The sequence below is a fragment of the Talpa occidentalis genome, unplaced genomic scaffold, assembly GCF_014898055.3.
Source record: "Talpa occidentalis isolate TD23 unplaced genomic scaffold, MPIMG_talOcc4v2.1 talOcc4.15, whole genome shotgun sequence".
Classification (NCBI taxonomy): Eukaryota; Metazoa; Chordata; class Mammalia; order Eulipotyphla; family Talpidae; genus Talpa; species Talpa occidentalis.
Window position 1 is genome coordinate 32,855,782 of NW_023601543.1, and position 21,998 is coordinate 32,877,779.

Sequence of the window (21,998 nt, forward strand, 5' to 3'; positions counted from 1 at the left end):
TTCTTACCACATCCCCAGGTCTGTATGACTAAAAGTCTAAGCTCATGACATAGTTTTATGCTGCTTGGTTTTCCAGTCCAGAATATACATCTGTAATTGACTGCAAGATATTTTAGAGTAAGACTATGTTGAAAAATTAAAAAAAAAAGACTATGTTGATATTACAAATAAGGGATACGTGGCCTGCTGGGGGTGGGGTACAAAATGAACAAACACTGCAGCAGTGCTGATTACCATCCAGGGTCTTCTCTAAGTTCTTTATAGCTATTAACTCATTTCTTCCTCTTATTAAACATGTGAGGTGGTTATTTTCATCATCCCCATTTTACAGATGATGAAACAGGTACAGAAGAGATTAAGTGACTTGCCTAAAGGCAATTAGTTATTAAGTGGCAGGGTCAGGCTTTTATTTGGCCTCCAGAGTTCATGCTCTGCAGCTATTTTCAAGCCAGAGAAATATTTGCAGAGAGTGAGACAAGAGCTCAGGAGGGCAGATATATTTGCATTTCTTTGGTTTCCTCCCCAGTGCCTCAGACAGTACCCTGCACCCAGAAAGAGACCAATAAATAGTTGTGTTGATTGATTTTTCTGGGGGCATAAACAGCCACCACCAACCTGGGCTCCACATTGATGGATTAGTTGGAAATAAGGGAAAGTGGGAATACTGAGGGAGAAACAAGGGAGAAGAACAAAATGTGGCATGTACAAGTCAGTAACTCCTTTACACTTCAAGTACATCAAATTTCAAAAACAGTTCATAGTTTCATGCAACAAATATTTATTAAGTGTTCATTATATTCAAAGTATGAGTCATGACCAACAATAGGAATATCCAGCTTACTGTAAACCTGGTTTATTGACTCATGTTTACCTTACTGTGGTGATTATACACTGCTATTAAGGTTCATTGGGTAAGAAAAATTACAGCAGCAAAAATAAAGCCAAAACAAACAGATTGCACCACCACTTCAGTGGGTCACTAAGGTTGGTAACTTTCAAGTGTGCCTTCTTTATGTTTTACTGAAGGCATTTTTTCCCCAGTTGTTCCAGACATGGGTCTATGGCTGGGTGGACCTGCTTGGGCTGACAACATGAGCCCCCAAAGGCACCTTGCAACAAACACCCCCATTGTTGGGAGATTTAGGTGTGAGACCCAATAATCCCAGGACAGCCCCAGAGGCTGGCAATGCCAGCAGTGTGAGCCTCTAGAAGCCGTAAGATCCACGCTAGTGACAAGTAGGCCTGTTCAACAGTAAGACCCACGGTCTGAAAATCACTCAGGTGAGAAGGGAGCCGCATCAGAGCACGGGGTGTTGGCTGCAGGGCACTGGCTGTGGTGGCATTGGGAAATGGAGTCTTCAAGGTGCTGGACCTAGGTGGTTACACAGTGGTAGGAAGATGTGGCTAGCTGTGTACCTTAGCTCACTTTACTGTGTGTAAGTTACACTCAAGTTTTAAAAGTAGGGTCTCTGGTAGCTCATATCTAGCTGCCATCTTTTTTCAGTGGTACTTTTCATGCAAAGGTTGTATCCCTGAGGACTTAGTCATAGGCTCTCTGCTTCCCTGCTCTGCTCAGGAACATGGCAGCACCACAGATATTTGTCTATATCCTCTGGATCTTTGTTCAGTCAAGCTCCATAGAATCTACTCTAATTGCAACTTCAGAAATAAGTAAAATGAATGAAAAAGCATGGCATGGGTGAAACTCCAATGACCAGTAGAGGGAGGAGTAATCTATTCCTGCCTGAAGCCGGATTTTAGACATACTCCTGATTAAGTGCGTATATTGAGACCAGCCCATCAAATACTTGGGTATGAATGTGCATCAATCAGGAGTGCTTCCCGGAAGGGCTGGCCCTGAGAATGGTGGAGTAAGCAGTCTCTCCCAGCCCTCCCATTTGGACACTGTATTGGCTCAGGTGGCCATAAGAAAATACCAATGAACTTGTTACTTAAACAATGTTTCTTTCTCATAGTTCTGGAAGCTGGGGAGTCTAAGATCAAGGTTTAGCCCAGTTTGGTTCCTGGTAGGAACTCTCTTCCTGGCTTGCAGTTGGCCACTTTCTCATTGTGCTCTCACATTACAGACAGCCTTTCTTGGGTCTCTTCTTGTAAGGACAATAATCCCATCCTATGGATTCCACTCTCATGACCCCTTATAGCCTGCACCTCATTTGAACAGCTTCTGTACACCCGCACTTGGTACAGTGGTGAAGAGGAGTGTGAAAAAGTGAGGGGGGAGGTTGAGTGGGGGGTGTGGTTAGAAGTGTTTAAATCCTTGTTTATCAAAGCATCAAGATAGCATTATTTTCTTAAAGACAGCACCTTTGTTCATTTGCCTATAAAATGCACCTGGCCACCAGAAGCATCTAGGTCTCCCCAAGGCCTTAAGCGAGCAGAATGTGACAGGCAATCTCTTAATGACTTGAGTAGGTTTCTACGGAAGAAGGTTTTTATTTTTGTCTTTTTCAGAAAGTTATGCAGGCTTCTCCTTAGCAGCAAATGTTGCACCGTGTAGGTGCTCAACGTGCATGTTGCTAGCCCAGCTCAGGTCTCTGCCACAGTGCTAGTGAGCCGTTGTCAGTTATTTCAGTTCACTTTGCTTCTCTGCTGTCTAACAAGATCCCTGGAGGCCTTGTCCAGTTGTCTTCATGTTAAGGTCCTGGGGATGCCACAGTATTAAAAATGGTAACTACCCTATTCTTTGCAAGGAACTTTGGCTTCTGGGAGATCTTTTGAGCCTCACAACCTATTGAGGGAAGAGGAGCTGCCATGTTTATCACTTGCCATGAACTCAACCCACCTTGGTGGTCCTGGGAAGATGGGAACCATGTTCATTCTAGAGGCAGGATCATTTCATTTGCCGCTGATCTCCACTCTGTAGACTCTTCTACGAAAGCCTGAAAAAAGTTCTCACTATAGCAGATCTCTCTAAAAGATTGCTCAGGGAGCAGGGACGATGGTGAATTGAAAGCTGGAGTGAGGGTTTGATTGGGCACATTGTTTCAACGCCATTGTCAACATCTGCCTAAGGGGAAGCTATAGATAATATGTTTTTATTCTTGGGCTCTGGAGACTTGGGATATTATTACCATTTGATGAGGAGATAGTCATCATGAAAAACTGCACAGGTCTCTCCTGCGCTGGACATGTGAGCCCACTGGCTCTGTTCGTCTGATTTCCGTTGGGGTGGCCTAGAAAGGAGCAGTTATTTGAAAGCTCACCGCTAAGCACAAAGAGTTTCACAAATTTTGGATTCTTCGGCATGATGGATATACTGTCTCTCTTCTCTCCTGTTATAGTCATCCGATATAACAGTGATCTGGTACAGAAATATCACCCTTGCTTCTGGATTGATGGGCAGTATCTCTGCTGTTCTCAGACAGCCAAAAATGCCATGGGCTGCCAAATTTTGGAGAACAGGAATGGAAGTAAGAGATTTCATCCATATAATTTCTTCCTCCTTCTACTCTATACATACTGTCTCTCAAGGGTCTATCAAACCCAGGGACACAGCATAAGGTTGTACACTGTAGCCCCTGCATAAAGGGGCCTGATGGAGGGGATCAGTGGGGGCTGAAATCTAGCCAGGGCTCTCCTCTCCAAGCTCTGTGACCTAGTGTAAGGCTGTTTCCACTGACACTTTTCCTAACTTGCCTAAAAGGGCTATGCATGTGAGCAAGTTCCCTGACCAATCCTGTTCTGAGCCCTTCCCCACTCATCACTGTTTTCTTATTTTGCAGGCTTAAAACCTGGGAGTTCTCACCGAAAGACGAAAAAGCCTCTTCCCCCAACACCTGAAGAGGATCAGGTATACCAGGAAAATTGGGTGCTGCTAAAGCTTCAATAGAAATTTTATAGTCATACTCTGAAAACACACCAGTCTTAGAATTCCTCTGGGGCTTGGCTGTGGTAATTGATATTTTTGCTGAGATAGGGAACTTGTCCTAATTAGGACTTCCTCTTCAATGGGAAGATGGAGGGATATTGGGGCCACTCTTGGCAGCCATTTAATCCAGTCACCCATTTAAAACAAAACCAACGCTGATTTTTAAAATTCTCTTTTTTAATTTTTCACTTTACATATTTTATCTTTCATCTGTAGAAATTCATTTTCTATTGAGATAACATTGGTTTACAACATTGCATATGTTTTCAGGAGTACAGGTTCACACCTCTTCAAGTGTATGTTATCACACCATGAACATGACCCTTCCCCCTTGGCTCTCCACTCCTTCTACCTATCCCCTCTGGTAGCCCCAATTCAGCAGACAGATTTCTAGGTTTTTTTGCTTGTTTGTTTGTCCATATTCTACACATGAGTGAAACCATGGTCTATTTATCTCTCTCCTTCTGACTTATTTTACTTAACATATTCCCCTCCAGCTTCTCCTATGTTTTTAAAAAAGGCAAGAGTGTTTCTTTTTCTTTTCTTTTTTAATAGGTGAGTAGTAGTCCATTGTGTACATATATATATATATATATATATATATATATATACCCATCTTCTTTTTTTTAAGATTTATTTATTTTTATACAAGAGTAGGGGTACAGGCCAGAGGTGCGGGAGGGTGAGAGGATTCACCAGAGACAGAGCAGGGAGTAGAACAGACGACAGAAATACACTGCTGAGGGGAGCAGCGGGAGTGACAGGAGGGGTCTGCTGTGCCATGTGGGAATCTCCCTGTCCTGCCAGGAATCGAACCTGCACTGCAAAGGCTGTGGACAGCTTCACAGCACTGAGCTCAACCCACTGTGCCACCGGGGAGGCCCCTATACCACATCTTCTTAATCCACTCTTCTGTCACCGGGCACTTAGTTTGTTAATAGGGCTGCAATGACCATAGACATGCACGCATCCCTTCGAATTAGTATTTTTGCATCCTTCAGGTAGATACTAGGAGTAGACTTGCTGGTTCATATGGTAGAGATCTATTTTATATATTTTGAGAAACCTCCATACTGTTTTCCATAGGGGCTGGACCAATTTACACTTCCACCAACAATGTAAAGTTCCTATTCCTCTACACCTTCACCAACACTTGTTGTTTTTGGACTTTTTGATACAGTCCATTCTCACAGGTGGGAAGCAATTAAATCTCATTGTGATTTTAATTTGTTTCCGTAATAATAAATAATGATGTACATTTCTTTTCATGTGCTGTTGGTCATCTTTCTGTCTTCTTTGGAGAAGTGTCCATTCAGATCGTCTGGCTGTTTGTTTTTTTTTTTTATTATTATTATTATTGGGTTATTTGTTTTTTGTTGTTGAGTTCTAGGAGTTCTTTATGTAGCTTGGCTATTAATCCATTTTTGAATGTATTATATACAAATATTTTCTCCCATTCAGTAGGACATTTTTGGCTTTTTTTTTTCTTTTTTTGAGGCAGTATTACAACACTATAGATTTCAAGTATATACTTTCCTACCTCTGCAACTGTATTTATACCTTGCCCACTAACAATGTCTGGTCTCGCTCCACCAACAACCAATTGGCCTCCTCTACCCGTTGCCTCCCTTCCCTCTGGTAACCACCATTCTGTTATCAGAGTCTAAGTGTTTGTTTTGTTTTTGTTTTATTCATTTTAGTATTTTTATTCCACAAATGACTGTAGTAATCCAGTATTAGCTTTTCTCCATCTCACTTATTCAATTTATCATAATCCCTTCTAGGTCCATCTATGTTATTTCAAATAGCATGATTTCATTCTTTCTGTGGCTGAGTAGTATTCCATTATGTATACATACCACATCTCCTTTATCCAATCATTGGTGGTTGGGCATTTGTGTTTTTTGAAGATCTTGGTTATTGCAGTGGACACAGGGGTGCATATATGTTTCCAAAGTAGTGTTTTCATGTTCTTTGAGTAAATACCCAGAAGTGAGATTATTGGATCACAGGGTAGTTCAATTTTGAATTTTTAAAGGAAACGCCATACTGTTTTTCGTGGTGGCTACACCAATTTGCCATTCCTACCAATGGCACATTTTTCTCCACATCCTCACAACACTTGTTATTTCTTGATAATAGCCATTCTAGCTGCTATGAAGTGAAATCTCGTTGTGGTTTTGATTTGCAGTTCCATAATGATAAGGCATGTAGAACATCTTTTCATGTGTCTCTGGCCATCTTGTATGTCTTCTTTGAAAATGCCAACTTAGATCCTCTGCCCATTTTTTAATCAGGTTGTATTTATTGTTGTGGTTGAATTGTACAAGTTGTTTGTATATTTTGGGTATTAACCACTAGTTTGATAGAAGGGTTCACAAATATCTTCTCTCATTCAATGGTATGTCTCTTTGTTGATGAGCGTTTCTTTTGCTGTGCAGAAGCTTTTTAGTTTGATGTAGTCCCATTTGTTTTTGCTTTTGTTTCTCTGTCCATTGAGTCTAATCCCCAGGGACAGCTCTGAGGCCAATGGCATGAAGTATCTCATCTATGGTTTCTTCTAGGCATTTTATTTTAGTTCTTACATTCAAGTCTTTCATTCATCTTGAATTAATTTTTGTATATGGTCTGAGACAGTGGTTCCAGTTTTATTCTTTTGCATGTAAGCCTGACTTTTGTAATAAAAAATATTTTCAAACATAAAGTTGAAAGAATTTAACAGCCATGTGCCTGATACCTACATTCTACCACTAAGATATCAGTTTAAAATGATTTTGCTTACTTTTTGAGATCTAATAAGCCCTTCATATATTGTAAGTTATCAGGGCAAGAATTATTATGCTCATTCTACAAACAAGGAAACTGAGATTCAGCGCCACTTAGTAGATCCATGTACTAGTTCAGTGCCAAGAAGATTTCCAGCTCATGGCTGTTAGGTTTTGTCTGGGAAGTTTTAAAATACTGATGTCTGAGTTCCATCCCCAGAGATTCTGACATAATTGGTCTGGGAAACTCTCTGGTTGTCAGGATTGTTAAATACTCCCTAGGTGATGCTGACTGCACTCCAAGCTGACACCTCTGCATAAATGCTTAACAATGGATGTTAAAAATGAATACTGAAGAAACCTTTTACTCCTGGTTTGGGTTAGAGTGGTGTCTCTCCTAACCGAGAGAAGTGGGGGAAGAAGAGGAGAGTGCTTGGTATCTAGCCACCACCACCTTCTTTTTCCTCCGACTACACAGATCTTGAAAAAGCCACTGCCCCCTGAGCCAACAGCAGCACCCGTCTCCATGAACGAGCTGAAGAAGGTTGTAGCCCTTTATGATTACATGCCAATGAATGCTAATGATCTCCAGCTGCGGAAGGGTGACGAGTATTTTATCTTGGAGGAGAGCAACTTACCGTGGTGGCGAGCACGAGATAAAAACGGGTGAGTCTACACCAGCCTTTCTAGAACCTATGGCCACTCACATCCCACACATGCAAATCGTATAGCATAATTCCCCTATTTGCTTTCCTGTTCAGAAATTCTTCTTCCCATACCAGAGTATATACATTCTCCCTCCAAGGACTTTTAGAGGTGGCTCTGTACAAGCCCCCTCTCTGAGTGTGTAGGGTCTGGTCCACATGCTGTGCTGCACATGTAATCAGTGCCATGGGTGCGTGAAGTTAGACCCTTTGCCAGCCTAGCCATGCAATGGCAACTTGGTCCGCTTTGAGGGAGGGGTGTGATTTGTATGTGTTCACTTGAGATTAGTTCTGAACCCAGGAATAGGGGCATATGAATCTGTCTCTTCCCCAGGAAGGGGAGTCCTGGGTGATCTGCCGCTTTGTCTCCTCTGCAGGCAGGAAGGCTATGTCCCTAGTAACTATGTCACTGAAGCAGAAGACTCCATAGAAATGTATGAGTGAGTATGCACATGTTCCCAGCACACAGTCTTCCAGGAGGAATGAAGTACAGTATACACATTTTTCTGCTTTCAACGATTTATTTCAAGACACTTATTAAAATCAGTGCCAGCTGGGTTAAATGATACCACCACACCAAGTTAGTGCTTATGTCTTACCCTTACCCCAAACACTCTCTGCTTATGAGAGGTCATGAGGAAGTTATGCCCCACAAATCCAGAAGGACTACACTCAAAGAAAAAGGGTTCTTCTCACAACCTGATAAGGATTTGGAAGGGCGAAAATATCAAGCTTCTGCCATTGTCCTTTCTCCCTAATGATGGAAAGGGACTGTCATTGAGCGCCCTGTCCCCCATCTCTCCCCTGCAATCCTCTCCTGCCTACTTTCCATTCCCATGACCCTTCAGTACCACCTAGGCTTTGGGAAAGAAACACAGTATGCTATACACATGAATAAAACAGGGATTGGGTGAATTGGTTGAATCACTGGCCTGGACAAACCAGAGGGTGCTCTACTCTCCAAGCTACTGAGGCCTATGGGCCATTCCATCCCTCACTTTACAGGTGGTATTCCAAGCACATGACTCGAAGTCAAGCTGAGGAACTGTTAAAGCAAGAGGTAAGTGTGTGACCACAAGCAAATGGCATTCTCTGGCACAAGCCAGACTCCTGATCCAATGCTTGCTGCTGCCTGATACCTGCAGGCAAGGAAGTATCAAGGCCATTCTTTTATGGAGTCCCAATTACAATCTTCTGTATCAAATGCAATGAATCAGTAGCTCAAATATGGAAAGTTGTCTGTGTAATCAAATGGTTCTATTTTTTCTCATTTTGGGGTAGGAGGGATGCAGGTGTGAGTACCACTTCCTCCTTATAGCCAGCTTCTTTTTTATTGTTTCAGGGGAAAGAAGGAGGTTTCATTGTCAGAGACTCCAGCAAAGCTGGGAAATATACTGTGTCTGTGTTTGCTAAATCTACAGGGTGAGTTCTAGTATTCCAAGGCCCTGGGGACAAAGGACAGGGGTGTCCTCCCAAAGTCTCCCGAATGGTGTGTCCCTCCTACTTCCTCTGCCCCTTCACTCAAAGCTCTTTTCACTGCACTTCTTGGGTCCTGCTGACCCTCGTCCCCAAGTTGCTAACTCAGCATCCACTTCTTCAGGGAACCTCAAGGGGTGATACGCCATTATGTTGTGTGTTCCACACCTCAGAGCCAGTATTACCTGGCTGAGAAGCACCTTTTCAGTACCATCCCTGAGCTCATTAACTACCATCAACATAACTCTGCAGGTGAGTAGCAGGGGCACCAGAGAAGAAGGGTGTGACAGATACTAGGAGAAGCAATACAGAACAAGGTGGTGAAGGAAAGACTAGGTCTCACAGAGCAGCATGGACTGGCTGTGAAAGTAAATCCCCAGTATGCTGCGTAGAGGTCAAGAGGTGGTCAAGGGCACTTCTTTACCTTATACCCTGAGGGACTGACTTCCTACTTGGTGATTGATTCTTAGTGCTAAGGAAAGGCATCAGAAGAGACTGGTGATTAATCAGCCAGCAAGTATTCATTGAATTCCTGGCATGTGCTCAGTAATTTCTTCAGCACTAGAGGAGAACATAGGAAAATTATTAACCAAGGTCCTTGCTCTTAACAAAAATATAGGTTAGAAAGCATCAGAGGACAGTTTCGCAGTAGTGTGGTCATTCTAAAAACTAGGAAATTGGGCCTCCCCAGTGGTGTAGCGGTTGAGCGCTGGGTTGCGAAGCTGCCCGCAGCCTCTGCGGCACCGGTTCAATCCCCGGCTGCTCCCGGGCCACTGGAGGACGGTCCCACATGGCGCGCAGACCTCTCCTGCCGCCCGCTGCTCCCCTCAGCAGTGTACTTCAGTCCTTCTGCCTGCTCTGCTCCCCGCTCTGGCTCTGGTGGATTCTCTCGCCCTCCCGCGCTTCTGACTGTACCCAGTGCTTGTATAAATAAAATAAAAATAAATCTTTAAAAAAATTAATGATTGTTTAAAAAATAAATAAAAACCAGGAAATTGGGGACGGCATGAATACATGAGAGCTAAGGCAGGGCCGAGCGCTGTGGATATATTTAGCTGGGGAATGTATTTCAGTTAGTATTTTCTCACTTATTGTCCCCATAAACTATTTTGTGAGAAGAGAAACTTCCAGAAAACCTTGGGTTTGTGGAGATCTTCTGAGATTCAAAATGTACTAGAAAGATGAGCATCAGAAGTATGAAGTGTGAAGTGAGGGTGTGCAAGGTGTACCCCCATCCCCCAGAGCTGCACCAGCACCATGACCCTCTCCGTATGTTTCAGGACTCATATCCCGGCTCAAATATCCAGTGTCTCAACAAAACAAGAATGCACCTTCCACTGCAGGCCTGGGCTATGGTAACTGCTTAATTGCTCTAAGGTTGGGTGGATCGGCCATTGGCAAGGACTCCGTATGGCAGGACCAGTAGCATCCTTAGAGCACACTGTTCTGCACCAGCCGCCTCCAGAAGGTTTAAGACAGAGACAAACAAAAGTTATTCAATGACTTTCTCCCTCTGGTGGCTCCTACTGGAACTGTAAAAATATATTCAGAAATGACTAAATATATATATATGTGTGTGTGTGTATATATATATATATATATATATATATATGCTAAAAAAGAACCCCATTATCATAAAGGGATTTCTTTTCTTTTAATTGAAATAACATTTACTTATAGCATTATATAAGTTTCAGGTGCACCAAGTTATATATCATCCGTATATGCTACATTATGCTTTTCACCAAAAGTTTAGTTTCCATCTACCATATAGTTGACCTCTTTTATCCAAAGAGATTTTAAGAAGTTATCTAGTCTATCTTCTTGCCTTATGGCTGACTTACACCTAAAATTTCCAGATTCATCCATCCTGTAACCCCCGTCCCTGTGGGAGTAGTACTCCTAAGAATTTCCCTTTTATTGTAACTTATCTATTTCCACCCCAGTAGTCTTATCTATGACAGGAATTGTACATACTTGACTCCCAAAGAATCACATCAAGGCTTTGTTGTTATAGGATCATGGGAAATTGATCCAAAGGATCTGACCTTCTTGAAGGAGCTGGGGACCGGACAATTTGGAGTAGTGAAGTATGGGAAATGGAGAGGCCAGTACGATGTGGCCATAAAGATGATCAAAGAAGGCTCCATGTCTGAGGATGAGTTCATTGAAGAAGCCAAAGTCATGATGTGAGTCCCAGCCCAACTCTCAATTCAGTTGCTAAAGTCTAGGAATTACCAGGACGGTTCCCACTGTGGTTTAAGGTGACTTACAGTGGGAGGGACTTGGGAACAGAGCAGAGCCGGATGTCAACCATTGATTGGCAGGAGACTAAGATACTCATTTCTCTGCATTAGAGCTTGGTTGAGAATAGTGTGGCTTGCGGGTGTATATCATCTCAGTAGCATTTAGGGGTAGACGTGGACAATGAGACCTTCAAAGGGAAGACAGATTCTAACTTAGCCTTAGTGTCCAATAAGTCCTTGACTTATTTCTTCTTCTGTTGATTTGCTCCACATCCCTGCTTGACCCCACATATTAGGTACTTTTCGGCTTTAAGGTGGGAAGGAGGAAAATCAACTTACTATTATAGACCTTTATCAGACACTCTACTCCCAGGTCAACCCCCTTTCTCCCCAATCCCTTTATGACTCGTATGCAGAGCCAGAAGGGAAGAAATGGTTTGTTGCCTCCCCTGTAGGAATCTTTCTCATGAGAAGCTGGTGCAGTTATATGGTGTCTGCACCAAACAGCGGCCCATCTTCATCATCACTGAGTACATGGCCAATGGCTGCCTCCTAAATTACCTGAGGGAGATGCGGCACTGCTTCCAGACTCAGCAGCTGCTGGAGATGTGCAAGGATGTCTGTGAGGCCATGGAATACCTGGAGTCAAAGCAGTTCCTTCACCGAGACCTGGTGGGACATCCCAAGAATAAACCTGGGACTGAGGGCTAAGGGGTGGAAATAACAGGAAGACATTTCAGATATGGATGAGGAGGGTTGCTGGAGCCTTCATTTTAGTTTGATCTAGAAAACACTAAAAGTTCGGGGTGCCTCTGCCCAAGTGGTCAGTCACTCCAGCCTCAGCACCATGAGTTCTGCCATGGTCGGAGCTAGAGCAGTCATGCACTTATGGACCTCTACCACTCCAAGGCAATGGTGGGCTCCTTCAGGGGCAGAAGGGCAGCCGGGCTTCTTCGTGGGACTACTCCTGGCACAGAGCCATCATTTCGTCACATGGGTCACAAGCTGGGGACCTACGGGGTGCATCTGGGCTTTTAAAAGTTATGTTAGCTAGCAGGCACTTGAAACATTTCACATTTAAAAAGAGAATTTCCAGCTTCTCCTGTATATCTAGCCCATCTGGTAACAGGCCCATATTCTCACAGTCCATGCTACCAGTTGGCTGGAGGTGAGGAGCAGCTGCCTCTTCAGACCAGCCATGTGCCCTCCACTTCTGCAGTCTCCACCCTCCTCATTTCACCCTCCCACTGGGCCTGTCTGGCCTCGGGCGGCCTCAGAGTTTATGCCCCTGTTTATTTCAGCGAGGACTAGACAAATGGTCCATGTCCCACGAGTAGGAGAGAACCAAACAGACTTGCCTCCTATTCCCCCTTAAGTCTCGGCATTTCAGTGCAGGAAGTGGTGTCATGGAGTTGCCACTGAGAATGGAATTCTGCTTGTCCTCTGTGCTCCGCATATGACCACAGAGCAGTGGCCTTCCATGTGGTAGACTGCACGGGCATTTCTCAGCAGCGGACTCCCATTAGGTGGGCAGGTACCCCTAGCCAAACAGGTTTCTCTGGCTTCGTTCCCCTGGTGGGCAGCTGCTTTGTGCCTCTAACCTGTGTGCCAGGGACGAGTCTCACTGGTATCTGTTGTACTACAGGCGGCTCGAAACTGTTTGGTAAATGATCAAGGAGTTGTGAAAGTCTCTGACTTTGGCCTGTCCAGGTGAGTGTGCTTTCCGCAGCTTTCCCTCTAACAGTAAAAATATCACAACAGACACACACGTGAGGAGGCATTAGTGTTTTTAATCTTCTCCTTTTCTTTTTTGTTCTCTCTCTAGTCTTTCCCACCATCTTTCTATTCCTTTTCTTTCTATAAATTAAGTTACTTCTTTCATCTTTTTGTTTATTGTTCTATTCCCCCTCCTCTTCTCTTTCTCGCTCTCTTTGAGCTATTTTCAAAACCTTCTGTTGATGTGTTAACCCTGTTGACTTTACTCCACCTCTGCTCCTCCTTTAATCAATCTAACTCCTACTGACAGTTGCAGAATTGGAGGAAGGGAAGGAGAAGAAAGAGAAAGGAGAGGGACAGAATAGAGGAGAGGAAGAAGCACCTGTTAGAACATCTTTCATGCCATCTTTGCTGTAACCATATTGCCAACCAGGAACGCCTAGTCACATAAGAGAGACAGGAAAGTGTAAGAATAACATTTGTAAAAGACACTGGTGGGCCAGCAGACACTTTTGAGCAAAGCTGTAGGCGTGTATTTGTGTGTCTGTCATGAGTGTGCCAAGAAAACTCAAGCAAATCTCCAGCTCTCTATATCCTAACAGGAACTTGCCCTGAATCCTTTGCAGGTATGTCTTGGATGACGAATACACAAGCTCAGTGGGCTCCAAGTTTCCAGTCCGGTGGTCCCCGCCGGAAGTCCTGATGTATAGCAAGTTCAGCAGCAAATCTGACATTTGGGCTTTTGGTGAGTGAATAAGATTATACAGATGACACAGCTGAAAGGAAGAGGAACGCAGCGGGGAGAGCCACATTTTGCAAGCTGCACAGGGAGATTAGTCTTTGTTCTAGCTTTCATTCATCAACTCCATAGGGAGTGCTTACTATGTCAGGCACTGCAGGGGTTTCTGGGGATAAAAACTGTAAACTAGACACGACCCTTGCCTTCTCAGAACTTATACTGTATTGAGGGAAACAAACCATTCATTCACTATTTGACAACTTCTGAATACTGATTATATGCCAGGGATTCTACCAGGTCCTGTAACTACAAAGACAGATAAGAGGTGCTAATCGTCCAGTGACACTGTGATTATCCTCCAGTAGGGTCAGTACTACAGAAGGCGTTTGGACCAAATGCAAAAAAAAAAAAAAGCACAGAGGGGAGAAGTAACAGAATCTAATGTTTAAGTTGCTCTAGGAAGACCGGCCGCACACTACTCAAAAGACTGCACACTGACTTACTACATTTCCCCCCATCTTCTAGGGGTTTTGATGTGGGAAATTTACTCTCTGGGGAAGATGCCATATGAGAGATTTACTAACAGTGAAACTGCTGAGCACATTGCCCAAGGCCTCCGACTCTACAGGCCTCACCTAGCTTCAGAGAGGGTTTATACCATCATGTACAGCTGCTGGCATGAGGTAAGTGTTTTACTGGGTCCTTTTAAATTATTCCCATTACTCAGGCCAGGCACCCAGTCCCCAAGCTTCCTGGCGGCCATGGCAGCTGGGCACATCTGATAGCTGCACACATACCCCGGCCCTGACCTGTACCCCAGTCCTTTCCTGGCCAGAATCTTTTCTGGGCCCACTCCAATTTTCACGAGTCTCATTAGCAAAGCCCATGGCCAACTCAGCTTTAGGGAGATGAGGTATTGGGGGCCCGTGCCACCTAGCAGAAGCAACAAGCCAAAGGCACTTAGACAAGTGTGTGGACATTACAGAGAAAGGTCATTAACATTTGTGTTCACCTCTTGGGAGCTATTAACCCCCACAGCCTGGATAAAGAGACAGTCACCAAACTTGATGCACATGGGGATTGTGGAGGATGCACTTAAAACTACTGATGCAAGTAGCTAACATTTAACTCTACAGAGTATTACCTTTTAAATTAAGAGGTATATATTTATGATGATATTCAAATTAGGTGTCTGATTCCTTACTTAGATTCATTACTTAAACTGATTCAAGTATTCAAGGCAGAGGTAGCTTCATCTAATATAAAGCCACTTATCTGCAGAGAGCACAGAAACTGTTTTGGGGGACATTTTAAAATAAATCCTAAGTAACACTGCCAAAAACAAAACAAAACAAAACAACCTTCAGATGACTCTGTCTCATCTCCAGAGATTCCAGTTAGGTTTGTCTGGACTGGAACCCAGGCATGTCTTGAACTTCCCGGGGAAATTCTGATATTCAGCTGGGTCTGAGAACCATTACTCAACAAGAAATCGATGACTTTTTTGTTCTGATGGATTGAAACCTCTCTGGCATGAATCATTAAATACCTCAGGGGCTTGTGAACCATGTCAAAAAGTGAAGGCGGGAAGAGTAGAAAAGGTCCCAGGTGCTCTGGAGCCCTGTCTAGAGTTGCAGCCTTTGATTTTATGAAAATCCCTTTGTTAACTCTATAGGATGATAGAAATAGTGCAAAGTACAAAAGTACAAAATACCCAAGTACAAAACATCACAGTTTACAGGATTTCAAGTCAGCCAACCACTTTCATTTCTTTTGGAGCCATTTTTCATTTGAGTATCTAAAAATAAGAAAGTATCCCTGTACAATTATGTAATGAATTTGCCCTTGATTGTGATCAATATGTCAGTTTAATTTGCAAATCGTTCTCATCACATCAACAATCTGAGTTACTAAGGATAAGAAGGACTTTATGGGGTGCTTTCTAATTCTTTTCCTTTCTGGTAGTCAACAGGGTATGCTACTGGGCACAGTGCATGTTAAAAATAACATTTGCTGTTTACTCATTGCATTTCCCTTGGATTCTGGATTCTAGCCCACTATAATACGCTCCTTTCTTTTTGATTCTAGAAAGCAGATGAACGTCCCACTTTCAAATTTCTTCTGAGCAGCATTCTAGATGTCATGGACGAAGAATCTTGAACTCACCTTAAGCTTGTTTGTTCTCCTCTACTCTCCAAGCCTCTCGTCACTTTTTCTGAGGAAATCCCAGACTTAAGTCCTGGAGATGTGCTCTTGCTGAATACACAAAGACCCCCCTCTACATGTAGGAATCCTCTCTTCTTTGATTCCCTGGGGTAGCGCCTTCCAGCAAAGGCCAAGGAATTGTACCAGTTATTGTTCCCCAAAGAGGAATTGTTCCCCATGCGTATTAAGAGACTAAATTCGAGATGGAAACATTTTGGGGCAGGGAGCGATGTAAATAGCCTTACAAGGGTTATGACAGCTCTTTGGGTAGACAGTAGAGCTTGGGGGGAGGGAGGTCAAATTTGGCAAGAATAAACGGTGTCATGAAAATGGGAGGGTATTTTGATAAAATAAAATTACTGGAACGTATGAAGGTTTCTTGGTATCTCAATTAAGTTATGCAGCCTCCCGGAAGCGTCAGTGTTCCAATAAACTGTTTTGTGACATTGCTTAGCCGTACTCCAACACGGAGAGCCTCGGGATCATTAGCATTTAGCTGCTAGCTCTGGACCAACTCTGCCTCTTAGGCCGCCTCGAACTCATAAGCCAAAGCAGGGTGCCTGGCACATTGTAGCCAGGCAATAGTATTGGAACGAATCTGCAAAAGGGGGACAGCTTCTCTCGGGGCTCTTTTTCCCTACGCCAGGAGAAAACACTACCGAAGAACTAGAGCCTAGGGCCTAGGACCGCCCAGTGACGGGCGGGGCAGGAGCGCGGCGGCTAAGAAAGCGCGGGCCAATTTGGAAGCGGGGGAGGCGGGGCTGTCGGGCTGGCTAGGCACCGGCCACGTGGTCTTAAGTAACTTCCTCTCTGACTTTTTTTTCTTTCCTTTTTGGAATCAACAACATCCCAACAACGCCACAGCGCCCAGGGCCACGCCTGAGACCTCAGGGCGCAGGCGCCCCAAAACGAGGGCGCGGACGGGAGGAAGGCCGCGTGGGGCGGCGGGAGGAGGGCCGCGCGGGCGGCGGGGGCGGGGCTTGCGGGGGGGGCGGCGGGGCGGGGCTCGCGGGCGGCGGGGGCGGGGTTCGCGGGCGGCGGGGGCGGGGCTCGCCGGGCAGCTGGGCGGGCCCGCGCGCAGGGCCCCGCGCCGACGCAGTGCGCTCACGGGGCGGTGCCGGAGGCGGCGGGTTGTGGTTCCGCTTCCGTCGCGGAGACACGTGAAGGTCGGTGAGTTGGTGGCGGAGTGCATCTCGGCACGCGTGGTCGCGCTGGGATGGATTCCTCCTCGTCTTCCTCCTCCGCGGGCTTGGGCTCGGTGGATCCGCAGCTGCAGCATTTCATCGAGGTAGAGACGCAGAAGCAGCGCTTCCAGCAGCTGGTGCACCAGATGACTGAACTTTGTTGGGTGAGGATCGTAGGACTGGGACCTGGTCACTGTGTCTTCTTTGCCCCTGCCCTTGCCCCGCGGGACTCGTCACGCCGTCCGGCATGCGGGGAGGGGGAGGATCCTGCAGCGCCCGTTGGTGTCCTCAGGGAGAAAGGGTGACTCGTCTTCTCGGGGGACTGTCACACTGGACCTCGGCTTTGTTGGACCGGGGATCGTAGAAGACTTACGCCGCTCTCCCAACCAGCACTTTCAGGCACCCGAGGTTTGAGACTGTCTAGTACTGGTCACCAGGACTGATCAGCGCCCCCAATACTGGCCTTTTATTTTTGGAAGCCCGAGTCCCTGGGAGTCAGTTAATCAGTCTCCTGTTCCTGGACTCTTAGGGATTTACCTTAATCACCTAGTTGCACTAACCTCACCCCATGAGAAGAGAAGGACGCTAGCTCACGAACTATGAAAGTGGCATAATCTCTCCCGACATACACACTTAGTTGCCTTATTGTTGGAGGGTTGTGTAATACTTGGTATTACACACGGGTCTGAAGGTTGAGGAATTTAGTATGCCCTGTGAGGGAACTTTGGCAAAAGGGTAGAAGCCATTTAGAGCTTGGGATCAAAGTGTTCCCCGGCTACCAAGGTTAACTGTCCTGCCTTGACATACAAAATTAGTGGAATTCAGAGGCCAAAGATAATTTTCCTTAGAATTGGGGGTCTGCACCGTGTGTACACAGTAGAGAATAATGAAGGAAATTCATTTGAACCACTTAACTTGAAGTTATTTGTTGTCAGTCTTTGGCCGGTTACACTTTTGGTATTACTGGACTCCGGTCCCTAACAAGTGCTTGCTTAATTCCAATCTGCCTTGTATTAGAGTGCTTTGATTCTCTTTAAAATTCTGTATGATTCTTTACATTTGGGCGGGGGTGGGGTGGTTAAGGACTCCTTTAACTTTTAAAGACTGGAATCTGTAGGCTTTGGGTCTTTTAGGAAACGTCACACAATTTTCTATTCACCTTGAGAGGATTCAAGAACCTCTGGCTTAAGTAGACAAGGTAGTGGAATCTCAAGTCAGAGATTTCCTTTTTTTATTGGTCGATTTTAGAGTGTCTTGTTGCAATGAGCTATCCTATCACCCTTCTGTGGTTTTATTTAAAAGCGTGTGATGCATTGTGTGAGTTACCACCAAATTCAGGGAAGGGTAGCTTCACTTTATTTTGCCATTTTTCTTACTCTAATGGCATTCCCATTTCCTGGCCCTGTGACTTTGGTCAAAGTGTCCCTGTGCCACAGTTTCCCTCTTTGTAAACTGAGGATTAATATTAGTATCAATTCCTAGGGTTACTGTTAGAATTTCGTGTAAGACTGTAGCTTACACAAAGTAAGCTGCCAAGTGTGAACTAGGAGGGACACATACTGTTGTTAGGTGAAGTTTTCTTCTAAGCAACAAGAAGTTTTACCCCCCTCTCTCCCACCTCCAAATTCCCTTTGTGATTCTGTATCTTGTCCTGAGCAGGAGAAGTGCATGGACAAGCCTGGGCCAAAGTTGGACAGTCGGGCTGAGGCCTGTTTTGTGAACTGCGTTGAGCGCTTCATTGATACAAGCCAATTCATCTTGAACCGACTGGAACAGACCCAGAAATCCAAGCCAGTCTTCTCAGAAAGTCTTTCTGACTGATCTCAGCATTACCTCTTTGGAAAAAGAAGGTAGTTCAAGAAATGAAGAGCTGTTGATGGGGCAGTTGAAGAAAACGCTATGGGGGATTGGCTCCCACCTTTGTTACTCTTGGGACATCCGGTCATCTAAGAATGAACAAAGACCAATTTTGTGGGGTGGGGGGTTGGGGTCATATGTGTATTTGGTTGTATTTTTTAATGCTAACCTTTTGAAAAAATTGACAGATGAATGGAAAGTTATTAGATGCCTATTACTCTATGTGGGACTCTGTTTTTCTCAGTCCCATTAACTGCTTCCTGTAATTCTGATAGTGGAACTGCTTTCTATAATTTGATAGTGGGACCACATAGGTAAAAATCTGTCATTTGTGTGAACTCATTTCAGATCTCTGGGGATATTGATATACATCTTTGTTTCTCTCAGAAAGGGTGGCAGTGAGGGAAGAGTAATTTGCTACCTAACTGTAGACTCTCCTTATCTAGTTTTTGACTGTGCTGGGGGAAAAAATTCTATGGACTATTCATACAGTACACTTCAGCATTCTAGTCTATCTCCCTTATTCTGTGAGTTACTTAAATATCTACATAAAGTATGGGTCTTGAGGTAGTACAAGCAGCCTGAGCATCTAGAGGCCTTTAGTTATAAAGGACTCGAGACAGTGAACATAATTCTCATTACTAAACTGCCCCTGGAAGAAGTTAACTTACAACCCTGTGTATCAGGTCCAGAAAATTTAAAGATGTGCCTAAATCAGTTGTAAAGATTTAGGCCAGTCAGAAACTAACTGCAATTTCAGGTGGAGGTGCATGCCTAATGTTAATCAGTATAGATTCCATTTATTGCATTCTTTTGATCACTGAAATAAAAGCTTCTACACAAGTCAAGTCTGATTGAGAAGGCTTTCTATTCTGGCTATCACCTACGACCTGGAGAGACTGGGTGTGGGCTGGATCCCAGGCTGGATGCAGTCATTCTGGGCACCTGCTCTGTAAGTTACAGCACAGTATTGCAGGGATCCCTGATCTTTTTGTGAGAAAAGAATTTTGAAATAAGATGGGGATGGAAAGAATTCATTGCTGATAGTCAATTCCCTGAGTCTAGTAAGAGAGATTATATTGACTGAGTTCCCCTCTATGACGAATCCTTATAGACAAGAGTAGTGACCTACAGAAGCACTTGTTGGGAGCCAATAGTGCAAATCCATGAAAGCTGGGGGAACACATTTATAGAAAGCCTCAAGTTCCTGTTTAGCCTTTTCCCTTATAAGCACTCGAAGAAAATGTTTTAAAATCCCGAAGATAGCACGGCTCAATAAACAATTTAGTGCTGACCCTGTGCCAGACACTGCTTTTGGTGCCAGGGACTCAGCGGTGCTCAGAAATAGTCCCTGCATGTGTGGAGTTTATGTCATAGTGAGGGGAGAAAAGCAAAAAACACGTATCAGTATGTCAGTTGATGTAATGAAGGCCTTGGAGAAAAAGCAGAGTAGGGGTATTAGGAAGGTTTGTGGCTGCTATTTGAGATAAGATGGTTAGAGAAACCTCTTTGGGAAGGTGGCATTTCAGCTACTTTTCATCTAAAAGAACTACATGACCAAGACATGTAGGTGTCTGGGAGAACATTTCAGGTGGCGGTGACGGCATGTCCAAAGGCCCTGAGGTGGGAGGTACATGCTAAGGTGCCATGTGGGACAGTCAGCAGGTCACCTTGGCTGGAGTAAAATAAGTGAGAATGCTAAGAAATGAGGCTGGAGATGCATGGGGTGGGGAGCAGCATAGAGCAAGCACTGGGCAGCTAGGGTGTTGCAGGCCATTGTAAGGACTTGGCTTTTACCAAGCGATGTGGAGAACCACTTGAGGGTTTTTTGCAGACAAGTGACATGCTGTAATGAGTTTTAGGCGAACTTGGCTGCTGTTTGGAGAACATATACATGATAAACAAGCAATAGTAGTCACAGCAGCAAGGGCAAAGCAGTCAGAAGTCCAGGAGTAATCAGGCTTTGAGGGTAGGTGCCAGAGACCAACTCCGGTGAACAGGGTTGAGAGAGGAATCCGATTGAGCCTTAGAAATTGCCAAGAAATGATAGACACAAAATAGAGTTTAAGCAGGAGCCAGGGGACACAAGGCCTCTCTTTAGTGCTCACTCACTTTAGTGCTTATTCTCTATAGTGCCCGGGGCAACTCATTTTTTTTTTTAAAGATTTATTTATTCATACAATCACTGGGGTACAGTCAGAAGCACAGGAGGGGTGAGAGAATTCACCAGAGCCAGAGCAGAGAGCAGAACAGGCAGACCGAAGAAGTATACTGCTGAGGGGAACAGTGGGTGGCAGGAGAGGTCTGTGCGCCATGTGGGACCCTCGCCGGTGGCTGGGGATCGAACCAGCGCTGCAGAGGCTGTGGGCAGCTTGCAGCCCAGCGCTCAACTGCTGTGCCACCTGGGAGGCCCATGGAACTCGTTTTTATTGATACAAGCGCTGCCCCCCCACCTAGGGTTAGTTACCAGACAATGAAGTATTCTCTTAATGTTTGGCCTTGTCTGGGCACACATTCACTGCCAAGGTTCTGCGCCATCAGGTCTTTCTGTTTTTCTAATCTAGTCTGTCCCCTAGACCTAGCTGCGCAGACACAAGAAAGAACATCCCTTGTATGCGGGCCAGTCCTCCCACCCAGGCTCATCAGTTTTTTAGCCATGACCTTGATGTCTTCCTTGTCTCAGCACTGCAGGCCTTAGGGGTCTCCAACAGGTAGGTATCTGGCATATGCCTTGTGTGTATATATGCCCCTTTTGATTTTTTTTTGCCCCACAAAATTGTGTTCATGTAACCCCTCAAGTCATACAAAAGGATCCTTTAGTCTTTTCCTTCTTGTCTTTATTCTTCTTTCTTACTATTTTATTCCTATATTTCTCATGCCTTCACTTAGTAAAGTAACTCATTACGTTTAGGCATGAACTTCAGATTCTCTGTTCTACAGTATTGTTGCTTGCTCAGCTAATATGCATGAGAAAGAGGAGGTGTCAGATTCACACAAGAGCTTGAGCACCAAATGTGTGTTTGGCACAAGACAACAGGAAAGAAGGTAGAACATTTACCCCCACCCTCAGGTTAAATGTCAGAGCAACAGTTTGGGTTTTTGTTTGTTTTTTTCATCTCAGAAATTTGTTTTCAGAACTTGATGGAAAGGTGGTACTGTGTCTTCTCTTTTCTCTGCTTTATTTCATTATGCATAATATCCTGTATGATTTCACTCA

At 44.6% G+C, this 21,998-nt stretch overlaps 2 protein-coding genes across 3 annotated transcripts in view; both read left to right on the forward strand.

Annotated features, from left to right (window-relative positions):
• The window catches only part of BTK (Bruton tyrosine kinase), a 33,866-nt gene extending 17,743 nt beyond the window's left edge, over window positions 1-16,123 (forward strand). For both annotated transcript variants that reach the window (XM_037512197.1, XM_037512198.1), the window contains exons 6-19: window positions 3,303-3,431; window positions 3,744-3,811; window positions 7,133-7,320; window positions 7,736-7,798; window positions 8,364-8,418; window positions 8,701-8,780; window positions 8,959-9,086; window positions 10,115-10,189; window positions 10,852-11,023; window positions 11,536-11,752; window positions 12,726-12,790; window positions 13,423-13,541; window positions 14,061-14,218; window positions 15,624-16,123. In XM_037512197.1, coding sequence (XP_037368094.1) covers window positions 3,303-3,431; window positions 3,744-3,811; window positions 7,133-7,320; window positions 7,736-7,798; window positions 8,364-8,418; window positions 8,701-8,780; window positions 8,959-9,086; window positions 10,115-10,189; window positions 10,852-11,023; window positions 11,536-11,752; window positions 12,726-12,790; window positions 13,423-13,541; window positions 14,061-14,218; window positions 15,624-15,695 — 1,589 coding nt within the window. In that variant the 3' untranslated portion in view covers window positions 15,696-16,123. The remainder of the gene's footprint in view (window positions 1-3,302; window positions 3,432-3,743; window positions 3,812-7,132; window positions 7,321-7,735; window positions 7,799-8,363; window positions 8,419-8,700; window positions 8,781-8,958; window positions 9,087-10,114; window positions 10,190-10,851; window positions 11,024-11,535; window positions 11,753-12,725; window positions 12,791-13,422; window positions 13,542-14,060; window positions 14,219-15,623) is intronic.
• Window positions 16,124-16,858: 735 nt separating this feature from the next.
• TIMM8A (translocase of inner mitochondrial membrane 8A) lies at window positions 16,859-21,941 on the forward strand. The gene is made up of 2 exons (XM_037512990.2): window positions 16,859-17,088; window positions 18,584-21,941. Exons 1-2 carry the CDS (start codon window positions 16,957-16,959, stop codon window positions 18,743-18,745), a joined length of 294 nt encoding a protein of 97 aa, XP_037368887.1. The 5' UTR covers window positions 16,859-16,956; the 3' UTR covers window positions 18,746-21,941.
• The last annotated feature ends 57 nt before the right edge of the window (window positions 21,942-21,998 follow it).

Coding starts and splice junctions, on each gene's coding strand:
- TIMM8A (XM_037512990.2), top strand. CDS start 16,957: ATGGATTCCTCCTCGTCTTCCTCCTCCGCGGGCTTGGGCTCGGTGGAT. Junction 17,089..18,583: donor AGATGACTGAACTTTGTTGG/GTGAGGATCGTA, acceptor TGTCCTGAGCAG/GAGAAGTGCATGGACAAGCC.